Below are 23,665 nucleotides of genomic sequence, written 5' to 3' on the forward strand. Positions count from 1 at the left end.
CGTTGCGGCGCGGCGAAGCCCCCGGCCTTGCCCTCAGCCAAGATGGCGGCGGCCTGACAGAAGAAGAAAGAGCCGGCGGCTGGCCTGGTCCCTGCTCCCCTCAGGCCCCGCCGGGATGCTCCGCTCGAGCGGCTTCCTGCGAGGCGTCGACTGCCCCTTCGGCACCGCCTGCCACAGGCCCTACTGCCACTTCCGACACCCGCCCGGCCCCCCGCACGCCCCGCAGGGCCAGGCCAGGAGCAGCAGCAGCAGCAGCAGCAGCAGGAGGCCCTCCGCCTCGGCAGCAGGTGGCGGCGCTCTGCCTATGCTCAGGGGCCGGGCGAGGGGGGAGGGAGGGAGGGGAAAGGCGCTCTGCCTATGCTCAGGGGCCAGGCGAGGGGGGGAGGGGGAGGGAGGGGGGAAGGGAGCCTCGCCCGCCCTCAGGGGGGAGGGGAGGGCACTCTGCGTATGCTCAGGGGCCAGGCGAGGGGGAGGGGGGAAGGCGCTCTGCGTATGCTCAGGGGCCAGGGGAGGGGGGGAGGGAGGGAGGGGGAGGGAGGGGGGGAAGGGAGCCTGGCCCGCCCTCAGGGGGGGAGGGGAAGGCACTCTGCGTATGCTCAGGGGCCAGGCGAGGGGGGGAGGGGGAGGGGGAGGGGGAGGGGGAAGGGAGCCTCGCCCGCCCTCAGGGGGGAGGGGAGGGCACTCTGCGTATGCTCAGGGGCCAGGCGAGGGGGGGGAGGGGGAGGGGGGAAGGCGCTCTGCCTATGCTCAGGGGCCAGGCGAGGGGGGGAGGGAGGGAGGGAGGGGGGAAGGCGCTCTGCCTATGCTCAGGGGCCAGGGGAGGGGGGGAGGGAGGGAGGGAGGGGGGAAGGCGCTCTGCCTATGCTCAGGGGCCAGGCGAGGGGGGAGGGAGGGAGGGAGGGGGGAAGGCGCTCTGCGTATGCTCAGGGGCCAGGCGAGGGGGAGGGGGGAAGGCGCTCTGCCTATGCTCAGGGGCCAGGCGAGGGGGGGAGGGAGGGAGGGGGGAAGGCGCTCTGCGTATGCTCAGGGGGGGGAGGGGGGAGGGGAGGGAGGGAGGGGGGAAGGCGCTCTGCGTATGCTCAGGGGGGGGAGGGGGGAGGGGGAGGGAGGGAGGGGGGAAGGCGCTCTGCGTATGCTCAGGGGCCAGGCGAGGGGGAGGGGGAGGGGGAAGGGAGCCAAGCTCGCCCTCAGTGGGAAGGCACTCTGCGTATGCTCAGGGGCCAGTCGAGAGGGGGGAGGGGGGAGGGAGGGGGAAGGGAGCCACGCCCGGCCTCGGGGGGGGGGAGGGGAAGGCACTCTGCGTATGCTCAGGAGCTCCTGCGCTCCCGTCTATCTATAGGTATATAGATATAGAGCGCTCTGCGTATGCTCAGGGGCCAGTCGAGGGGGAGGGGGGAAGGCGCTCTACGTATGCTCAGGGGCCGGGAGGGGGAGGGGAGGGAGGGAGGGGGGAAGGGAGCCACGCCCGCCCTCAGGGGGAGGGGAGGGCACTCTGCGTATGCTCAGGGGCCGGGAGGGGGGAGGGAGGGGGGAGGGAGCCACACCCACCCTCGGGGGGGGAGGGGAAGGCACTCTGCGTATGCTCAGGAGCTCCTGCGCTCCCGTCTATCTATAGGTATATAGATATAGAGCGCTCTGCGTATGCTCAGGGGCCAGTCGAGGGGGAGGGGGAGGGAGGGGGGAAGGGAGCCTCGCCCGCCCTCAGGGGAAGGCGCTCTGCGTATGCTCAGGGGCCAGTCGAGGGGGACAGGGAGGGAGGGAGGGAGCCAAGCCCACCTTCAGGGGGGAGGGGAAGGCACTCTGCGTACGCTCAGGGGCTCCTGCGCTCCCGTCTATCTATAGGTACATAGATATAGAGCGCTCTGCGTATGCTCAGGGGCAGGGAGAGAGGGAAGAAGGGAGCCACACCCACTCTCAGGAGGGAAGGCACTCTGCGTATGCTCAGGGGCTCATTATCTTTCTCTCTATCTGTTGTGCTCTGCGTATGCTCAGGGGCTCCTGCGCTCCCATCTATCTATCACTAGGTATATCTATATATCGTTATCTTCCTATCCATTGTGCTCTGCGTACTCCCAGGGGCTCTTGCGCTCCCATATATCTAGAGCGTTCTGCGTATGCTCAGGGGCAGGGAGAGAGGGAGCGGAGGGGGGAAGGGAGCCACGCCCGCCCTCAGGAGGGAGGGGAAGGCGCTCTGCATATGCTCAGGAGCTCCTGCGCTCCCGTCTATCTATAGATATATAGAAATAGAGCGCTCTGCGTATGCTCAGGGGCAGGGAGAGAGGGAAGAAGGGAGCCACACCCACTCTCAGGAGGGAAGGCACTCTGCGTATGCTCAGGGGCTCATTATCTTTCTCTCTATCTGTTGTGCTCTGCGTATGCTCAGGGGCTCCTGCGCTCCCATCTATCTATCACTAGGTATATCTATATATCGTTATCTTCCTATCCATTGTGCTCTGCGTACTCCCAGGGGCTCTTGCGCTCCCATATATCTAGAGCGTTCTGCGTATGCTCAGGGGCAGGGAGAGAGGGAGCGGAGGGGGGAAGGGAGCCACGCCCGCCCTCAGGAGGGAGGGGAAGGCGCTCTGCATATGCTCAGGAGCTCCTGCGCTCCCGTCTATCTATAGATATATAGAAATAGAGCGCTCTGCGTATGCTCAGGGGCAGGGAGAGAGGGAAGAAGGGAGCCACACCCACTCTCAGGAGGGAAGGCACTCTGCGTATGCTCAGGGGCTCCTGCGCTCCCATATATCTATAGGTATATAGATACAGAGCGCTCTGTGTACGCTCAGGGGCTCTTGCGCTCCCTATCTATCTATAATGAGGTATATATCTTTCTTTCTATCTGTCTATCTTTCTACTGTGCTCTTCGTATGCTCAGGGGCCAGTCGAGAGGGAGGGAAGGGAGCCACGCCTGCCCTCAGGAGGGAGGGCGCTCTGTGTATGCTCAGGGGCTCCTGCGCTCCCATCTATCTATCTATAATGAGGTGTATATCTTTCTTTCTATCTATCTCTCTGTTGTGCTCTCCGTATGCTCAGGGACTCCTGCGCTCCCATAAATCTATAGGTATAAAGATACAGAGCGCTCTGCGTATGCTCAGGGGCAGGGAGGAGGGGAAAGGAGCCACGCCCGCCCTCAGGAGGAGAGCACTCTGCCTATGCTCAGGGGCTCCTGCGCTCCCGTCTACCTATCTATAATGAGGTATATATCTTTCGTGCTCTGGGTACGCTCAGGGGCTCTATATCTATATATCATTATCTTTCTATCTGTCTTTCTATTGTGCTCTGCGTATGCTCAGGGGCTCTGGCACTTGTATCTGTCTATCTATCTATCTACAGTATAACGAGATACATCTATATATTATTATCTATATCAGTCTATCTCTCTGTCGTGCTCTGTGTAAGCTCAGCAGCTCTTGCACTCCCCTCTGTATCTATCTAATCTATAACTAAATATATTGATACATCTACCTTTCTGTCTGTCTATTGTGCTGTGCATATGCTCAAAGGCACCATTGGGAGGGAGGCGGGGGGAGCGGAAGCCGCACCCGCCCTCACAGAAGGGGAAGGCACTCTGCGTATTCTCAGGGACTCTTGTGCTCCTATCTATCTATCTATCTACCTATCACTAGATATATCAATATTTCTCTATCTTTCTATCTATCTATTGTGCTCTGCGTATGCTCAGCGGTTCTTTTGCTCCTGTCTATCTATCTGTTTATCTAGTGCTTTTTTTCCTGGGGGTATGCAGGGGTACGCATACCCCTAAACATTTTGTGAATCTAAGTTTGGCCTCATTGAGGGGGCAGTATTTCAATACGAGTAGGAATATGAGAGTACAGTGGTGCCCCGCAAGACGAACGCCTCGCAAGATGGAAAACCCGCTAGACGAAAGGGTTTCCCATTTTGGAGGCGCTTCGCAAAACGAATTTCCCTATGGGCTTGCTTCGCAAGACGAAAATGTCTTGCGAGTTCCTGCGGGTTTTTTCCCCTTCCCCCCCCTTCTCCTAAGCCGCTAAGCCGTTTATCAGCTGATCCGCTAAAAGCCGCTAAACCGCTAATAGCGCTAATCCGCTAAGCTGTCAATGGGCTTGCTTCGCAAGACAAAAAAATTGCTATACGAAGAGCCTCACGGAACGGATTACTTTCGCCTTGCGAGGCACCACTGTACCCGTAAACATTTTTTTTTAAAAAACAAAAAAACACTGGCCTTGGCAAATGAATAAGCTTAACGCTTTCAGATACTGAATCTCCCAATCTGAAAAAGCATTCGTGTTTTACCTGCACTGGGGTCTCAAGAGGATCGTGGGAAAGTTAAACATCAGAGAACCTAACGCCCTTGAAAACTAAAAGAGGGCAGTGTCTCTTTAAAAGCCATGCGACTCTGCGAAAGTGGGACCTGCGACCAGTTTCCTCCACCCTCTGCTATATCTCTGCTGCCACAGGAAGGTAGGGCAGTCATGACTGCCGACATCCTCGCGTTAAAATAAGAGTTGGAAACATGAACAAATACCTCCGTTCCTTGCTAACGCACGAGAGCCCAGGTAAATTTCTTTTTTTATATAAAAAAAGATTAATTCCTCCTATCCTTGGTGTTCTTTCTTTGGGGTGCCAGGTAAAAAAAGGTTGCTATTATTGGCCGCTCTCTGGAGGTGAGGCACGCAATCTTCCAGGCATATAGCCTACAATGCCGCTGGTGAATTTTGTATGTCGGCCGGGTAGCCCTTCACTCTCTGCTACTTACCTGTGAAGCATTCTTGAAATCCTTTGTTTTCATCTAAGCTTTCCTGTGCTATATATATATATATATATATGTTGTTGTTGTTGTTGTTTAGTGGTGTCCGCCTCTTCGTGACCCCCTGGACCAGAGCACGCCAGGCCCTCCTGTCTTCCACTGCCTCCCGCAGTTTGGTCAAACTCATGCTGGTAGCTTCGAGAACACTGTCCCACCATCTCGTCCTCCGTCGTCCCCTTCTCCTTGTGCCCTCCATCTTTCCCAACATCAGGGTCTTTTCCAGGGAGTCTTCTCTTCTCCTGAGGTGGCCAAAGTACTGGAGCCTCAGCTTCAGGCTCTGTCCTTCCAGGGAGCACTCAGGGCTGGTTTCCTTCCGAATGGAGAGGTTTGATCTTCTTGCAGTCCATGGGACTCTCAAGAGTCTCCTCCAGCACCAGAATTCAAAAGCATCCATTCTTCGGCGATCAGCCTTCTTTATGGTCCAGCGCATTGGGTCAAATACATGCCCACAGAGAGGGTTTTTAACTGGTGGGGGTAGGCTGCATTTGATAATTAATCCAGTGTTGACTTAAATCTCCTGGAGGTGTGTTTTTATTTAAAGTACTGAAATGTTCCCTACTCTTAACGGCTGGATTAAGTAGCAATTGCATTGTGAAGTGCAATTTTTCACTCTTGTTGGGGTCACCTTGGACCTTTGATACCTGGAAAAGAGTATTCTTATCACCACCACCCCCCCGGTTCATTTTACCTGGGTCTTAAGTGACATTTGATCCTTACATAGTGTAATCATCAAAATTAAATTATTTTGGGGGGGGGGGAGGTGTGTGTGCTCGAAACACCATTGAAAAATCAATCCATTTGTTGGAAGGGAAACCAATGGGAAAGAAAAGCACAGGAATTGTCCCAAAAATATTGGTTTCTTCTTCCGAGGGAAACCAATTATTCCGTGGCTCCCTCCCTCAATTCGGTTTTGGACGGGTTACTTTTAAGAGCATGAGAACCTGCCTTAAACCAGATCGAAACAGCGGAGCAGGGAGGCTCGTTCTGACGGGTCTTTGCAGGGTCTAGGGCGGAGATTGGGCTCCCTGAGTCATGTGGAAGAAAACTTAGTGTGCAGAGCGTTGCTTGCAAAGTATGTGTTGGTGTTATCATGCTGTTTCCTCGAAGGCTTATGTAGGAAGCTTCCTGGTCAGACCGTTCATCTCTCGTTGACAGATCCTCCAGGGTTATTAATATTAAATTTGTATACTGCCCTATACCGACCAGTCTCACACAAGGGGGCCTTTTTTCCCTACCCAGAGATGCCGGGAATTGACCCCAGAACCTTCGGCACGCTGACCCACTGAGCTACAGGCTTTCGCCTAAAGAAATGGCTTGTTTAAATATGAATATCGGAAGGTGCCTTACGCCATTGATCATCCAGCTTAGTGTTGTCTACACGGACTGGCAGCCGCTGTCCAGGTTTTCAGGCAGGGAGTCATTTTCTCCAGCCCTCCCTGGGGAATCCAGGGTTTGAACCTGGCACTTTTTAAATTTATTTTGTATATGTTGCACATTTAACTTCTGCTGAAGAGGCAGACTTGAATTACCCAAGTCTCGAAGAAAGGTGGGAGAGGAAATTAGCAAACGGCCTTTGCAGTTATCTGTTTCACCGTCTCGCTGGGACGAAGCCACTGTTCTCCATGTCCTTCATCAGAAAGAAGAGCTTCGTTTTTGTTTAGCTTTTAATCGCCCTTAAATCGGGTGCTGAAATGACTCGGAGCATTGCATGGGGGGTTGGCGGATTTTCAAACATCCGTTGCCCGCGATGGTCTCTCCCTGCTAATTATAAGACAAGTTGGGTTAAGCTTTGAGCTGCAGGTGTCCAGAAGCTCGTTGCCTCATTTCTGTCTTTGCTTTCGAGACAAATTTCACAGGGGTGAAACTCTGTTTTGTATATAAAGGGGGGGGGGTGGAGGTCAAAATAGCCTTTCAGTTCCATTTTTCAGTAATGTTTCCTGAACTGCTGCAACTTATGATGGTCCCTGACCCCCCCTTTGCAAGATTCAGCGCTGGCCAACACCTCCCACCCGCCCCAATGTTGCTAGACTGCAAGTCCCACAATTCCTGACCATTGGCCATGTGGGCTGATGAGAATTGGGAGTCATAGAATCATAGAATCCTAGAGTTGGAAGAGACCACAAGGGCCATCGAGTCCAACCCCCTGCCAAGCAGGAAACACCATCAGAGCACTCCTGACATATGGTTGTCAAGCCTCTGCTTCAAGACCTCCAAAGAAGGAGACTCCACCACACTCCTTGGCAGCAAATTCCACTGTCCAACAGCTCTTACTGTCAGGAAGTTCTTCCTAATGTTTAGGTGGAATCTTCTTTCTTGTAGTTTGGAACCATTGCTCCGTGTCCGCTTCTCTGGAGCAGCAGAAAACAACCTTTCTCCCTCCTCTATGTGACATCCTTTTATATATTTGAACATGGCTATCATATCACCCCTTAACCTCCTCTTCTCCAGGCTAAACATGCCCAGCTCCCTTAGCCGTTCCTCATAAGGCATCGTTTCCAGGCCTTTGACCATTTTGGTTGCCCTCCTCTGGACACGTTCCAGTTTGTCAGTGTCCTTCTTGAACTGTGGTGCCCAGAACTGGACACAGTACTCCAGGTGAGGTCTGACCAGAGCAGAATACAGTGGCACTATTACTTCCCTTGATCTAGATGCTATACTCCTATTGGTGCAGCCCAGAATTGCATTGGCTTTTTTAGCTGCCGCGTCACACTGTTGGCTCATGTCAAGTTTGTGGTCAAGCATCATCCGGGAGGGGGGGGGGATAGACGTTTTCCCTGTCCCTCATCTCAGGACAGGAACACCTCTTGTAAACAGAGGCATCCTCGCGTCTTCCTGATGCTCAAGAAAGGAGATTCCGACGAAGCATTAAGAAGAGCTTTCTGGCGGCAAGAGTGGAACGGGCTGCTTCGGAAAGTTGGAGGTTTTTAAGCTGCCCGTCACAGGATGCTTCAGCTGTGATCCTGGCATTGCAGGCGGTTCGGCTGGATGGCCCCTGGGAGGCCCCTTCCGCCTCTGCAATTCTGTGAGAGATGGGGAATCTGTGGCTTTGGGATCGAGTCTGGCCACCTCTAAAAGGTAGCACAGCGGCGTGGGGAGATCATCGGCACAACCCTGGCAAAAACACTCTTATTTCAAAACGTCGAACGCATTTGACATTTCTGTTACGTTCTCGACGAAGAGTCGTTTCCAGGAATAGGTTGACTCCGCAAGTTTGGCCGGAGTGGCTTGTGGCGGCGGGAGATTTATATCTCTTCGTTTCTGGGGTGGCTTCTATAAGCGAGCTTCACCAAAAGTGGGCTTATCTCTGCTCTTCAGGCGACCGGCTTAAGAAACTGATTAAAAACAGCGCCTCCTTGGGCAAGAGTTCCTTTCCTAGAAGTCTTTGCATTGGGCAATTTTTCTGAAAAGCCTTTCCCCGCCGCTTCCAGTTTGGTTAAGGCAAGGTAGTGCTTCAGTTTCCTCCTTTTGGTCCCTTTTTCTCAGAGATTATGCCTGCCTAGCTAAGGCAGGGTGGTTATTTCCAACTAGCAACAGCCCCCACAAAATGGGGGGAATAGCTGTGATGAGCTCGTGTCCGCCCCTAAAACCTTTGAAGCAATCTTCTCCCTTTTCTCTAGTGCAGGAGTGTGAGGGTTGCCCAGCAGAGCAGATAGGCCTGAGATGGTGAGGACTGGCGTCTTGGCTGCTGATTACTTCATTGCCTTCCATGCAACGTGTCTCAGAGACTCAGTTTGCATACAGTCAGTTAAAACACAGCAGTTAAAACCTCGGAGTCGGTCACGACTGGACCTAATGGTCAGGGGTCCCTTTACCTTTACCTTTTATGGGCCAATTGCGACCAAGTGAAGATGCCTGGGGATCGTTGGATCTTGACTGTTTTCACACACGAACACCCCATCCTGTAGAATTCTGCCAGTTATATTTTACCTGCACAATCGGAATGAATCTCAGGAACCAAAATGCTTTTTCTGGGCAGCCTGAGCAGGAGCAGCGAACAGCGAATTGTTGTCGCTTGTCTTCGCTTCCTCCCTTCTCACAGTTGTGCGGAATATCCCTATTTTATGAATGGTCCGTGTCACCATTAAGAAAAAGGTGGGAATAGGCCAATATAGATGTTTACTGTCCCTGGATCAAGGGACTTTCCTTCTTAAAGTTCTCAGAGCTCTTAAACTAGCTCAGGGTTGTTCTCTGAACTAACCAGATGAAAATCAATCAAAGTCTGTCCAACTTTTGAGCCGTCTCGCCCCAAAACGACATTCCATTTTGGCCACTATAACCTTGGTTTAAGGAGTCATTTGGCACCTAGCTGATATATACAGTGTTACCTCCGGTTACAGACGCTTCAGGTTACAGACGCTTCAGGTTACAGACTCCGCTAACCCAGAAATAGTACCTCGGGCTAAGAACTTTGCTTCAGGATGAGAACAGAAATTGTGTGGCAGCGGCAGCGGGGGGCCCCCATTAGCTAAAGTGGTGCTTCAGGATAAGAGCAGTTTAAGGTTAAGAACGGACCTCTGGAACGAATTAAGTACTTAACCTGAGGTGCCACTGTATCTGAGTTTCTGACACTGGGTCAACAGTTGATGCATCACTGATGCAGCCTGGTGGATTTTACGTTTATTTTAAAAATTAGATGGGAATTATCAGAGAGATGCTAAGTCATAACATTTTCCTTTCTCTTTCCCCCCCGCAGGATGCGGCTATGACCCTTACAACCCGGAGCTTCCCAAGCCCGTGTCGCAGAGCCGCAATGGCTCCTTGGAGGAGATTGCCGAGGCGGCGCCAGGCATCCTGGAACTCGAGCTGGTCAACAAGGCCATCGAGGCCGTCAAGAACGAAGTCGAGCGTGAGCAAAAGAAGTACGAGGAGCTCTTGGGGACGGCGAAGGAGTACGGCTCTTCCGAGCCCCCTTCGCTCGTCTCCAAGGCCTCTGGGTCTGCAGCACCCAAGTCCTTCACTGCCTTGGAATATAACCCCGGGGGCTACAGCGCGGGCGGCAGTGCCGACTACAATCCCACCCCCCTTGCGGTGGCCACTCCTAGCCGCTCCACCAAGTACACCTTGGATTCCTTCGACAAGGCGAAAGGCAAGGGCAGCTCGCTTGAGTACGTGCCCACGGTGGTCACCCAGCCCAAGAAGTACAGTTGCACCCTCGCCAAGAGCAAATACACCCTCGACAACTCCAAGCCGTCCACGGACTTGGAGTATGACCCCCTCTCGAATTACTCCGCCCGGCTCCTGAGCAAAGCCAAGGAGCAGAGAGGGGCCAAGAGGAAAAGGGAGGCCGACCCAGAGGAGGGGTATTCGCCTTCTCCCAAGAAGCACTGCGACGCAGGGAGCGGCCCCGAGCCGGACGCCAGGTTCTCCGACTCGGAAGAGGAGCGCGAAGCGGCTCCCGCCTTCCCTTCGAAAACGAAAGGGGGTCCGGGAAGCAAGCCCGCAGACGGGAAGGGGTCCCCGCGGCCCGATTCCCGTTCTCGGCAAATGAAGGAGACGGCGGTGCAGTACGATATGGGGGACATCGAGGGCGGCGTCAAGGACTCGCCAGAGGAGGGCGAAAGGTTGGCCAAGGCGGCCCCCAAAAGGGACACGAGCGAGGGCAAGGGGGGCCCGAAGGAGAAGGTGAAAAAGAAGGCCGTTGGCGGCCACGCGGCGGATGGCAAGAGTGAGCGTGCCAAGGTTGCGGACAAGGAAAAGGCGGAAGCAAAGGCTCAGCGCAGGAATGGAGAGAGGAGTAAGGAGAAGCGCAGCAAGCCCCACGCCGACGGGCACTCGAGGAAGCAGGAGGAGCCCCCCAAGGCTGCAAAAGCGGGGAGCTCTGGCACGTGCAAGAAGGTCCCACAAGGACCCAGAGCAGAGAAGAAAGTGGGCAGCGTGAAGAAAGATGGCAAGCTGAACCAGCCCGGGGGTTTGAGACCCAAGGCTGAGGCTTCGCAGGCCGAACGTAAAGACAAGCAGGGGAAGCGTCCCGCCTCAAAGGGACCCACGGAGAGCCCCGGAGCCAAGTGCAAGCCGAAACGGCGGGCTCTGAGCCACGCTGATCTCTTCGGGGATGAGAGCGGGGATGAGGGGCAAGCGGGGCAGCCTCACCCCGTGGCCTTCCCGGACGTGAGCTCGGATTCGGACCGAGACGACGGCTGCTGCTTCCTTCCGCCCCAGGACAACGGGGTGGCGAAGCGCCCTAAGGCGCCCAAAGCTGCTGCTGCTCCTCCTCCTTCCTCCTCCTCGTCTTCCTCTTCCGACGAGCTCGACTATTCGGTCCTGGAGAGGGACATAGACTTTGAGTCCGACCCCATGGAGGAGTGCCTTCGGATTTTTAACGAGTCGACCGACGTCAAGACGGAAGACAAAGGCAGGCTGGGGAAGCAGGTGAGAGGTTTGGGGGCAGGTAGGTTGAGAAAGGGACGCGGGTGGCACTGTGCGTTAAACCACTGACCCTAGGACTTGCCGATCAGAAGGTCGGCGGTTCGAATCCCCGCAATGACGGGGTGAGCTCCTGTTGCTCGGTCCCTGCTCCTGCCAACCTAGCAGTTCAAAAGCACGTCAAAGTGCAAGTAGATAAATAGGTACCACTCCGGTGGGAAGGTAAACGGTGTTTCCGTGCGCTGCTCTGGTTCGCCAGAAGCGGCTTAGTCCTGCTGGCCACATGACCCGGAAGCTGTACGCCGGCTCCCTCGGCCAGTAAAGCGAGATGAGCGCCGCAACCCCAGAGTCAGCCACGACTGGACCTAACGGTCAGGGGTCCCTTTACCTTTACATTTAGGTTGGGAAGAAAGCCCCTCTGGCTCCGCTCCAACTTAACCCAGGTGAGGCTGCTTTGTGGGGGGGTCGCACTCCCTTAATTCTTTTGAGTTTAGCTATTCCGAGTGAAACGTAAAAACGGGAGGTGTTTCTGCGGCCAACACCTGTTTGCTCGGACCCTTTCGTAGAATCGGAATCATATAATTTTTTAGAGTTAGAATGGCTCACCAGGGTCACTTAGCCAAACCCTCTGCAATGCAGGAATCTTTCGGCCAAGGTGGGATTCAAACTCATTACCCTGGGGTTAAGGGTCTTGTGCTGTACGGCCTGAACTACCCACAGCCTTTTCGGGTGATTTATCGCACAAATAAAAGTAACTCAGTGGCACTGAGCATCAGGGTGGATTGGATTTAAATCACCATTTAAATCACTAGTCAGTAAGACTTGATTTAGATCTTTTTTTACAGAGATATTCCTGCTGGTATCATCTTAATATTTACAACAAGATGAAGGTTTCATTTTTGGAAGAGTAAATTTTCAGAGTCGTTTTTACAGTTACATCAAAAATTACCGATTTGGTTCTACTGTTAGAAATACATAGACCAATAATTATGAAATTATGGTGAGGTTTAATAAGTTAACTTTTCTGCTGTGTTTTATTGGGAGGAGAAAAACAACCATTTCCTTAATAACAGTTTAAACAATTTATTTAGCTAAGACAGTAACTTTGTATCCATGTTTGTTAACTGATGTGGCTAAACAATAATAATAAAAAAACTTAGACTGAGTTTCAGCATGCATGAAAAACTTAAAGACAAACCCTTATTTCCTGATGAATAGCCTGTGGAGTATAATGTAACTTAAATGGAAAATCTTTTGAAATAGTTTTTTAAAAATAAAAAAAAATCTTAATATATTTTTTTTAAATCTGATTTAAAATTTTAAAAACCATTGATTTTTATCCACCCTGCTGAGCATAATGTAAAATGAGGACAGGGAAGCTGGGAGGCCTTCCAGATTTTTGCTGGACTCCCACCGTCCCTCACTCTTGGTTGGTGGGCCTGCTGGGAGTTGTAGTCCGGCAGGAACCTGAAGGCTCCCTCAAGTCCACCGTCTTTAATCTAAGAAGCAGCTTACAAGAGGAGGGAGGCTGCCTCTGTTTCCCAAGGGTTTCCCAAGCTTGGTTCTCCAGCTGCTTTGGGACTGCAACTCCCCTCACCCCTAGCTAGCAGGACCTATGCTCAGGGATGATGGGAACTGTATTCCAAAAGCAGCCGGAGACCCCGGTTTGGGAGACCCTGGTTCAAGAAGGCACGTTCTCTCCTGAGAGCGGCGAATGCCTCTTCTACTGCGAGTTAGTTTCAGGACACGGTTTGTGATCAGGTGTTTCTGGATCACAACTCCCATCGCCTCTGACCGCGATGGCCAATGGGAGCCGGAGTCTAAGAGCATTTGGAGGCTCCCCCCATCGCTGATGAAAGCCTGTAACTGCAGGCCAGAAGGCTGCGAGGCGAGGGCTATCCTTCCCGGCAGGGCTTTCTGAGAAAGCAGCTTCCATTTTGTCACACAAGGGCAGGGGTAGGCAGCCTAAGGCCCGGGGGCTGGATGCGGCCCAGTCGCTTTCTAAATCAGTCCCTCGGACGGTCCGGGAACCAGCGTGTTTTTACACAAGTAGAATGTGTCCTTTTATTTAAAACGCACCTCTGGGTTATTTGTGGGGCATAGGAATTCGTTCAGTCCCCCCCCCCCCAAAAAATACAGTGGTAACTCAGGTTACATACGCTTCAGGTTACAGACTCCGCTAACCCAGAAATAGTGCTTCAGGTTAAGAACTTTGCTTCAGGATGAGAACAGAAATCGCACAGAAGCCCCATTAGCTAAAGTGGTGCTTCAGGTTAAGAACAGTTACAGGTTAAGTACGGACCTCCGGAACGTATTAAGTACTTAACCCGAGGTACCACTGTACCTCCACATGGTCTGAGGCAGTGTTTCCCAACCTTGGGCCTCCAGCTGTTTTTGAACTACAATTCCCATCATCCCTGACCACTGGTCTTGCTAGCTAGGGATGATGGGAGTTGTAGTCCAAAAACAGCTGGAGGCCCAAGGTTGGGAAACACTGGTCTGAGGGACGGTAGACCGGCCCACGGCTGGAAAAGGTTGCTGACCCCTGTGCAATTTCTTCTGCGAAGTGACTTCCCTCCCCACAAATCTTATTTGTTTCGCTTTCGCTTCTGTTTCACGGTTCCTGTTACTGTAAGGCGAGGCTCTTTTCCCCACCCTCCTTCCCAGCAAAATATGCAAACAGTGGTGTAGCAGAAAGCCTTCGCTCGCTTTGTTTAACCCTCTCTCTTTTTATCCCCTGCCTTCCTCCCTCTCTCTCCCCCCCACCCCGCCAGCCGCCGAAAGAGGAAGGGTCCGAGGAAAAGCCGGCCGAAGACTGTCTAACCACGCTCTTTCCTGGCCAGAAGCGGAGGATCTCACACGCGACAAAGCCAGGGAACGTAAGTTGATATCTGTGGAGATCGAGAGCATCAGAAAACCCTTAGCAGCAGCTGGATCATGCCCAAAGATGCCGTTTTACCGTATTGGCCTGAATATAAACCTCACTCTTCCCACCCCCTCCAAATTCCGAACGCGGAAAGTCGAAGCTTAAATCCGCCGCCTTACGAAAACGGGCTTTTACGATACCGCTGCTGAAATAGACATACGTTTTGGAATTATACATTTTCAGAGTAGTTTTTACGGTTACATCAAGAATTACAGATTTGATTATACTGTTAGAAATAGAGATCATTATGAAATTGTTGTGAGGTTTTTTTAAGTTAACTGCTTATATTTGCGCAACTTTTCTGCTGTGCCTTATTGCAAGGAGACAAACAGATCATTTCCTTAGCAACAAGTTGAACAATTCATTTAACTAAGACAGTAACCTCGTAGCGTATGTATCCATGTTTGTTAGCTGATGTGGTTAAACAATTAAAAACAAAGCAAAAAGCTTAGACGGAGTTTTAGCACACATGAAAAATGGAAAACAAATCCTTATTTCCTTATTGGACTAAAATAGCAAATCTTTAGAAAGATTTTTCCTCCGAAAGCATTTTATTTTAAAAATCCGATCTAAATTTTTAAATGATTAAAAAAATCTGATTTTTCTTTTCTTTTTAAAAAACAACAGCATTGATTTTCCCCCACCCTGGTCTGAATATTCAGATTTGCTGGGGTTCTGAATGTCGTCATCGGGTCTCAGACTCCCGTCAGCCTCAAGGCAGCACAGCCCAATGGTCACAGACAACGAGAGAGTCCAGCAATGTGCAGAAGGCCGTAGGTTCCCTTCCTGAGAGAGGGGAAAACCTCTTCTTAGATCAGGGGTGGGCAGCAAACCTTTGGCCCTCCAGATGCCTTTAGACTCCAACTCGCATCAGCCCCCAGTGGCCAGGGATGCTGGGATTTGTGGTCCAGCAACACCTGGGCAACTCTCTCCGCTGTGGAATCTCCATCTGTGTTCTCTTCCCTCCCCGGTTTCTTTTTACTGGAATTTTCCGCTCTGGAGGGCTTTGTTTTTCACCCCTTGAAACGAAAGCAGAGAGCTCTTCATGGCTCAATGTTTGCAAGGTTTGTGCTGACCCCTTTTTCTCCCTGCCTTGCCGCAAAAGCGTTGTTTTGACAAGTAAGGTCTGTGGTCAGCACAAATCACGTCTTGTGCTTTTCGCCCAACCATCCATTAGTCCCCCACCCCCAATCTAACACAGAGATAAGGGACAGGGGTGAAATGAGTTGGAAACGGCGAAGCTCAAACATTTCGCTGTTCCTTAGCACCGCTGTACCCGGACTAACTTACACTGGGTTTGAGGTCGTGGAGAGAGAACAAAGGTGGCCTTGCTACGTACTGGGTGTAGCCCATGTGGCACTTGCCGGATCGTGTCCCACTACAAACAGGGGTCAGCAAGCTTTTTCAGCCGTGGGCCGGTCCACCATCCCTCATGTGATCACGCGTAGGGGTGATTAATAATGATGATAATAATAATAATTTTTATTTATACCCCGCCCTCCCCAGCCAAGGCCGGGCTCAGGGCGACTAACAAGCAATAACAAAAACAAGTTGAATGAATACAACTTAAAAACAAGATTAAAATACAACATTAAAATATCTCCGTGGGGCAGACCGGGAGAGGCGGTCCCGTAGGTATGAGGGTCCTAGGCCATGAAGGGCTTTAAAGGTCAAAACCAGCACCTTAAATCTGACCCTGTACTCCACCGGGAGCCACTGCAGCTGGAAAAGCACTGGGTGAATATGCTCCCATGGCAGAGACCCCGTGAGGAGCCTCGCTGCTGCATTCTGCACCCGCTGGAGTTTCTGGGACAGCTTCAAGGGCAGCCCCGCGTAGAGCGAATTACAGTAGTCAAGCCTGGAGGTGACCGTCGCATGGATCACTCTGGATCATTAAGTGGGTGGGGCTAACCTTCCTGCCTCTTCCTTTATAATTGGCTCAAACTCTGGCCTCGGTTTGCCACCCCGTCTTGTCGGTGCCGACCAACCCCCTTCCTCCCCGCGCAGGCCGAGACCCCGACCAAGCCCGTCTTCCGCCCGTACCGGCCCCCGACGGCCCAAGAGGTGTGCTACCAGCGGATCCAGCTGGCCCAGAAGCAGGCGGCCCAGCTGGCCCGGCAGCTGCCCCCCACGCGGCCGTCTCCAGCACCCCCGAGAGCCTCCGTGGCGATGCACAAAGGGGAGAAGAAGCGGATCGCTCACGTGCCCAACCCAGCTCTTCCTGCAGTGTCCAAGTGCGGTAAGCTTCTCTGCTACAAGGGGTGGGGATCTTCCTTTCTGAGTGACAGGCTATTTCAACATCTGGTAGAGCATGGCGTTTTGTTTTTTGTTTGTGTAATGGTCACATGTGTTTTGGGAGGACACCCCCATGTTAAGATTCGAAGTGATGGCGACTGTTCTGTATTTCCTTAAGAAAATGCGGAGTGCCCTAATAGAAACTAATTTTAAAAACCTACCAACTATAGCAGGTTTAATATAAAACTTCCGATGTACAAACTAATAACCAATATCAGCGGTAAAAGTGATATTTTAAAAATTAGAAATCCGAAATCAGTAGGGAAGGAAGTCAGATAGTGTGTGATATGTATTGGTCTAATGTTTATTTTGTATTTTATTTTATTATTATTATTATTATTATTTTCTTTTCTGACCTGTCCCCTTTTTTCTTTTTGTGATGGTGCCCTCTTACCTTTTATTTAATGTTCTGTGTTTTACTTTTTTGTGAGTATGTGAAGAATGAAACTTAATAAAGAGAATTAAAAAAAAAGAAAAAGAAAAAAAGAAAGAAAATGCGGAGTGCCCTGATGGGATCTGCAGGGATCCACTCTAGCTCCACTCTGCCCACCTCAGCCCTGATCTCTCCCAATTGCTCACCCAATAATCGTCCCACTGATGCCAACAATCAGTGGGGTTTTCCGCAATCCCTTTGCCGCGTTGGGTTCTGTTCGTCTTCCCCCTTATCTTGCGCCAGTTTAAGTAAACATTGCATTCCATTCCCACGCTGTTTCCAGTTTCACTTTTACAGCCGATGCCACACGGACAGGACAGAGAGGTAAGAGTAATATAAAACGATTATTATTATTATTATTTAAGAAGCAGGAGCGACCTCATCCGTGGTGTGAACTTTCGTTAATTACAGAGAAACAGGATAAGCTTTTTTTTTGCTTTGTTTTTCCTTGCCTGTTAAAATTAACGCCTCTTCTTTACGCCAGCAGCCAATTTGCGTTGCGGGTGAGAATTACCGTATTTTTTGCTCTATAACACTCACTTTTTCCCTCCTAAAAAGTAAGGGGAAATGTGTGTGCGTCTTATGGAGCGAATGCAGGCTGCGCAGCTATCCCAGAAGCCAGAACAGCAAGAGGGATTGCTGCTTTCGCTGCGCAGCGATCCCTCTTGCTGTTCTGGCTTCTGAGATTCAGAATATTTTTTTTCTTGTTTTCCTCCTCCAAAAACTAGGTGCATCTTGTGGTCTGGTGCATTTTATAGGTGAAAAATACGGTAATCTGCAGGGATATCGCTTCAGTTGTAATTAGTTCCAGTCTCAAAAAAGATTTAAAAGTAGGGAGGTTTTGCTGACCTGATGCCCTAAGGGGGCAAAGCTTGAGGGTTATTATGCAGTGTGTGGCCGCGATGGCGGTCACTCTCACTACGAGATAGTTCTCCGTATCCGAAAACAGCTTCTGCCTCTGGTGTGACGAACGGCTCCTTCAGAGCATAGGAGGCGAATCCCATTTAATCTCCCTGTCTGCACAGGGAGAGAGTATGTCACCAGGATCTTCGCCCTGGGTATCATAAATCGCTGCGTAGTTTATCTCTCTCGGCATGGCAGCGGATAACTAGTCAGGGGCCTCTACTCCCCGAAGGAGACATTATGGAAGTTTCCAAAATTGCGGGGGGGGGGGGATGCATAGAGAAAAGTTTTGTGTTCCTCTCTCGTTTTTTATTATTATTTGATTTTTAAAAGTATAATCATAAAACAACAAAAAATTCAAGATCCGACTATCGAGATTGCTCTGAATCTCCTGACTTCCACACATCTCCCTTCCCTGGGTCCTAACGATAATATTTACAACTTCATATCAACACTTACCCAAGTTTTTATCCTTCCAAATTACCCATACTTTACAAGTGTGGTTGAAATCCTGCCCATGTTTTAACCCAGGGGTGGGCAAACTAAGGCCCGTGAGCTGGATGCGGCCCAGTCGACTTCTCAATCCGGCCCGCGGTCGATCCAGGAATCAGCATGTTTTTACATGAGTAGAATGTGTCCTTTGATTTAGAATGCATCTCTGGGTTATTTGTGGGGCATAGGAATTCGTTCATTTTCCACCCCAAAAATAAAGTCCGGCCCACCACATGGTCTGAAGGACAGTGGACCGATTGATTGATTGATTGATTGATTGGATTGATTGATTGATTGATTGATTGTGTGACTGCAGTATACTGTTTATTGCTTTCATTTTATGGATTAGTGGTCTGGTTAGATAGTAAAATTCATGTTAAATTGCTGTTTTAGGGGTTGTTTTTAAAAGTCTGGAATGGATTAATCCATTTTGCATTACTTTCAACTGGAAAGCGAGCTTTGGTTTTGGAACGCCTTGGTTTCCGAATGGAATTTGCAGAACGGATTAAGTTTGAGAACCAACGTACCACTGTACTGGGTTTAGCTCTACATGTTGCCCTGTTAGGTTTATCGTGTTTTCTGCTTGCTTGTCCCCCAGCCCTAGGAGGCCTCAAGAAAACCGCTCCGCCTGGGAGCGCGGCGTCTTCCAACGGGGCCGAAGCCCTATCCCTGAAAGCTCGCACGCTTGCTGGGATGGCGTCCAAGACGACCAACACGAACGTCCCCAAAAGGATAGCCCACGCTCCCACACTGCAGGTACAGATTCTCTCCACTGCCTGCCCCCCCCCCCGAATTGCTTCACAAGGGAGCATGCAGAACGCGGAGGGCAGACTGTTTTCTGTGTCTTCCCCGGGCTTCTGTCAGAGATGGGTTGTGAAATGCGCTGGGCTGCATAGAATTGCAGATAGGCATCGTTGGAAGTAGTGAGGTGATAATAGGGCTTTCTAGATGAGCACCAGCACTTTGAATTGTGCTTGGAAACGTACTGCAAGCCAGTGGAGATCCTTTGGGACCAGTGTTATATGGTTTCAGCGGCCACTCCCAGTCTCCAGTCCAGCTGCCGCATTCTGGATTAATTGCAGTTTCTGGGTCACCTTCAAAGGTGGCCCCACATAGAGCGTATGGCAGTAGTCCAAGCGGGAGATAACCAGAGCATGCACCACTCTGGCGAGACAGTCTGCAGGCAGGGAGGGTCTCAGATGGAGCTGGGAGACAGCTGCCCTGGACACAGAACTGACCTGCACCTCCATGGACAGCTGGGAGTCCAAAATGACTCCCAGGCTGTGCGACCTCTGCCTAGCTCCTAAAAGTCAGGTAGTTGTTTATCTCCTTGACATCTGAAGGGAGGGCGTTCCACAGGGCGGGTGCCACCACCGAGAAGGCCCTCTGCCTGGTTCCCTGTAACCTCACTTCTTGCAGGGAGGGGACCGTCAGAAGGCCCTCGGAGCTGGACCCTGGTGTCCGAGCTGAACGATGAGGGTGGAGATACTCCTTAGGTCAGGAGAGGGACTGTCTGGCAGGGCTTTCTGAGGTTTCCAAACCACAGTTCCCATCCTCACCTCACCGTTGGCCAGGCTGGAAATCACTTTAGCCCTTGTGCGGCAAAGTCCAACCGTGCCTGTGTGCCTTAATAATAATAATAATAATAATAATAATAATAATAATAATAATAATAATTTATTATTTATACCCCGCCCATCTGGCTGGGTTTCCCCAGCCACTCTATTTGTTTAATAACCTACAGTGATACCTCGCAAGACGAATGCCTCGCAAGACGAAAGAGTTTTCCGTTTTTTGAGTCGTTCCGCAAGACGAATTTCCCTATGGGCTTGCTTCGCAAGACGAAAGGTCTTGCGAGTTCTTGCGAGTTTGTTTCCTTTTTCTTAAAGCCGCTAAGCCGCTAATAGCCGCTAAGCCGCTAATAGCCGTGCTTCCCAAGACGAAAAAACCGCAAGACGAAGAGACTCGCGGAACGGATTAATTTCGTCTTGCGAGGCACCACTGTATTAAACATTAAAAGCTTCCCTAAAGAGGGCTGCCTTCAGATATCTTCTAAATGTTTGGTAGCTATTTTTCTCTTTGACATCTGACGGGAGGGCGTTCCACAGGGCAGGCGCCACCACCGAGAAGGCCCTCTACCTGGTTCCCTGTAACTTGGCTTCTCGCAGGAGGTCCTGGACTGCCAGAAGGTCCTGGACCTCAGTGTCCGGGGAGCCTTCAGCTCCCCTTCATTCCACATGTATTTGTTCAGTACATTCATAGGCCACGGATCTCCTCCCCGCCCCTCTTTCATCTTCACAACAGCCTTGCGAGGTAGGCTGGACCCAAGATGACTGCTTAGCCCCCCAAGGTCACCCAACATGACCGAGCGTGAGAATCTGAACCCAGGTCTCCTAGTCTCACGGGCCAGTTGCACATGCCGTAGCCCCACAGATCCCAGTAGCCTGCTGGGAAAAGGGGCGGGCGATGCGTCGGCCGAATTCCTCAGGCGAATCTCTCCTCTTCCCCCCCTTCCCTCCCCCCAGAGTGCTACTTTGAAAAGGCCAGTGATCCCCACCGAATTCGGGGCAAAGGTTCCCACCAACATCCGGCAGAGATACCTCAACCTCTTCATCGACGAGTGCCTGAAGTCGTGCACCTCGCAGCAGGAAGCGTTCGACAAGGTTCGTATCTTTGAGGAATAATAATAATAATAATTTATTATTTATACCCCGCCCATCTGGCTGGGCTTCCCCAGCCACTCTGGGCGGCTTCCAACAAAATATTAAAATGCAGTAATGCATCAAACGTTAAAAGCTTCGCTAAACAGGGCTGTCTTCAGATGTCTTGTAGAAGTCTGGTAGTTGTTTATCTCTTTGACATCTGATGGGAGGGTGTTCCACAGGGCGGGTGCCACCACCGAGAAGGCCCTCCGTTTGGTTCCCTGCAACCTCACTTCTCGCAGGGAGGGAACCGCCAGAAGGCCCTCGGCGCTGGACCTCAGTGTCCGGGTAGAACGATGGGGGTGGAGACGCTCCTTCAGATATACTGGACCGAGGAGCGGGGGGTTATTTGGGGTGGGGTACGAAAAGAATTCTGGATGCTTAATAGCTTGCCGCTCATTTACGGGAAGCCCAACAAACCCTGCCCAACCGCTGCACCTCTTGGGTGACTTTCTTCCGCATCACAGCTCCCGTCGTCCTCCGCCTTGGCTGTGTTGGCTCAGGCTCCCAGGAATTATAGTCCCAATTATCTGTTAAGACCGTGGAGTGGCTGGGCGTGAACCTAGGATTGGTGGGAGGAAGAACTGGGAACGGAGTGAGTGAGCAAAATCGACCATCTTTCTATTTTTATTGGCCACTTTTTACACCAAAGCATCTCAAAGAGACTTGGGAGTAGAATCACAGAATGGTAGAGTTGGAAAGGGACCCCCAGGGATCATCCATTCCAACCCTCTTGCAATGCAGGAATCTCAGCTAAAGCATCCATGACAGCCGTCTAACCTCTGCTTAAAAACCTCCAAGGAAGAAGAGACCACCACCTCCGTCCCACGGTCGAACAGCTCTTACTGCCAGAGAGTTTTCCCTGATAACTTAGCCTGGATCTCCTTCCTCATATATCTTGAAGCCACGGGTTCGAGTCCTAGCGAAACATACCCAGCTCCTTCAACCGTTCCTCACCAGGCTTAGTTTCCAGACCCCTTGACCGCATATTTCAATATCTAGGAAATAATAACAGGAAATAACACGGAACAAAGCCAGAAGTAAGCACTAAAGAACATAAAGAACATAAAAATCCTCACCAGCAAACAGATGAGCTTTCCGGCCTTCGAGGCTCCCTGGGGCCATGCCCCTCGCTGTGCCCCTTCCCTTGAGTGCCTTTTGCCTGGCTGGAAATACAGTGGTGCCCCGCAAGACGAATGACTCGCAAGACGGAAAACCCGCTAGACGAAAGGGTTTTCCGTTTTGGAGGTGCTTCGCAAAACGAATTTCCTATGGGCTTGCTTCGCAAGACGAAAATGTCCTGCGAGTTCCTGCGGGTTTTTTTCCCTTTCCCCCCCTTTTTCTAAGCCGCTTATCCGCTAAACCGCTAATAGCGCTAATCCGCTAAGCCGTCAATGGGCTTGCTTTGCAAGACGAAAAAACCGCTAAACGAAGCGACTCGCGGAACGGATTCTTTTCGTCTTGCGAGGCACCACTGTATTCCCTGGCCAGAGGAGAGAGAGAACAGAGAGTCTGTGTGCGTGTTTGAACAAGCCACCTGCAGAAACGAAGCCCGTTTTGCAGAGGGCGGTATTTATTCATTTGTTTCCCCGGCCAACGATGTGCCGTCCGCAGGCCCTGGCGGAGGAGAAGGTGGTCTATGACCGCAGCACCAGCCGCAACATTTACCTGAACGTGGCGGTGAACACCTTGAAGAAGCTTCGCAGCGCCCTTCCCAGCCCCGCGCACGATGCTCGCAGTGCGTATCTTTTCTTGCTTGCTTATTTTGTAAGATTTTTATTGTTGTATTTATTTATACATACCGTATTCTTTGCCCTATAGGATGCACTTTTTCCCCTCCAAAAATGAAGGGGAAATGTGTGTGCGTCCTATGGGGCGAATGCAGGCTTTCGCTGAAGCCTGGAGAGCGAGAGGGGTCGGTGCGCACTGACCCCTCTCTCTCCAGGCTTCAGGAAGCTATCCGCAAGCCTTGGGAGCCCGCAGGAGTTCCTCCTGGGCTCCCCCGGCTTGTGCAGAGCTGCCTGCACCCTGAAGCCCGGGCGCGCTGAGCAGTCGCGCCCGGGCTTCGGGTAGCTGTGCGCAAGCCGCGGGAGGGCTCCCCCGGCTTGCGCAGAGCTGCCTCTTATCCTGAAGCCCCAGCGAGCTGAGCAGTTGCGCCGGGGCTTCGGGTAGCTGTGCGCGAGCCCGGTGCTGGGCTCCCGCGGCTTGCGGAGAGATGCCTGCACGCTGAAGCCTGCGCGTGCTGAGCTCAGCGCGCCCAAGCTTGGCGCAGCTCTCCGCAAGGCGTGGGAGCCCGGCGCTGGGCTCCCGCGGCTTGCGGAGAGTTGCCTGTTCTGGGGGCTGGGGTCGGGGGAAGGTCGGGCTTCCCCCGCCCCAGCCCCTTGCCTGGGTGGGAAATAAATTTTCCCCCCTTTATTTCCCCCCCCCAAAAAAACTAGGTGCGCCTTATGGGACGGTGCGTCCTATAGGGCGAAAAATACGGTACATACCCCACCCATCTGGCTGGGTTTCCCCAGCCACTCTGGGTGACTTCCAACAAAATACTAAAATACAATAATAAAAATATTAAAAGCTTCCCTAAACAGGGCTGCCTTCAGATGTCTTCTAAAAGGCAGGTAGCTGTTTATTTCCTTGACATCTGATGGGAGGGCGCCACCACCGAGAAGGCCCTCTGCCTGGTTCCCTGTGACCTCGCTTCATGCAGGGAGGGAGTCGCCAGAAGGCCCTGGGAACTGGACCTCAGTGTCCAGGCCATTGAG

The 23,665-nt window shown here is 51.8% G+C and overlaps 1 protein-coding gene across 2 annotated transcripts in view; it reads left to right on the forward strand.

Moving 5' to 3' along the window:
* Positions 1–23,665, forward strand: part of REXO1 (RNA exonuclease 1 homolog) — a 38,990-nt gene continuing 15,325 nt past the window's right edge. Inside the window, exons 1-7 of one of the 2 annotated variants that reach the window (XM_081846043.1) lie at positions 1–287; positions 9,486–11,161; positions 13,930–14,034; positions 16,089–16,320; positions 18,803–18,960; positions 20,730–20,867; positions 22,521–22,644. In XM_081846043.1, the coding sequence (XP_081702169.1) occupies positions 116–287; positions 9,486–11,161; positions 13,930–14,034; positions 16,089–16,320; positions 18,803–18,960; positions 20,730–20,867; positions 22,521–22,644 (2,605 nt within the window). In that variant the 5' untranslated portion in view covers positions 1–115. Of the gene's footprint in view, positions 288–4,483; positions 4,542–9,485; positions 11,162–13,929; positions 14,035–16,088; positions 16,321–18,802; positions 18,961–20,729; positions 20,868–22,520; positions 22,645–23,665 lie in introns of those variants that run through there. The other variant, XM_081846044.1, reaches the window with a different exon arrangement.

Source organism: Podarcis erhardii (assembly GCF_964252035.2).
Source record: "Podarcis erhardii genome assembly, chromosome: 18".
In the NCBI taxonomy this organism is placed as follows: Eukaryota; Metazoa; Chordata; class Lepidosauria; order Squamata; family Lacertidae; genus Podarcis; species Podarcis erhardii.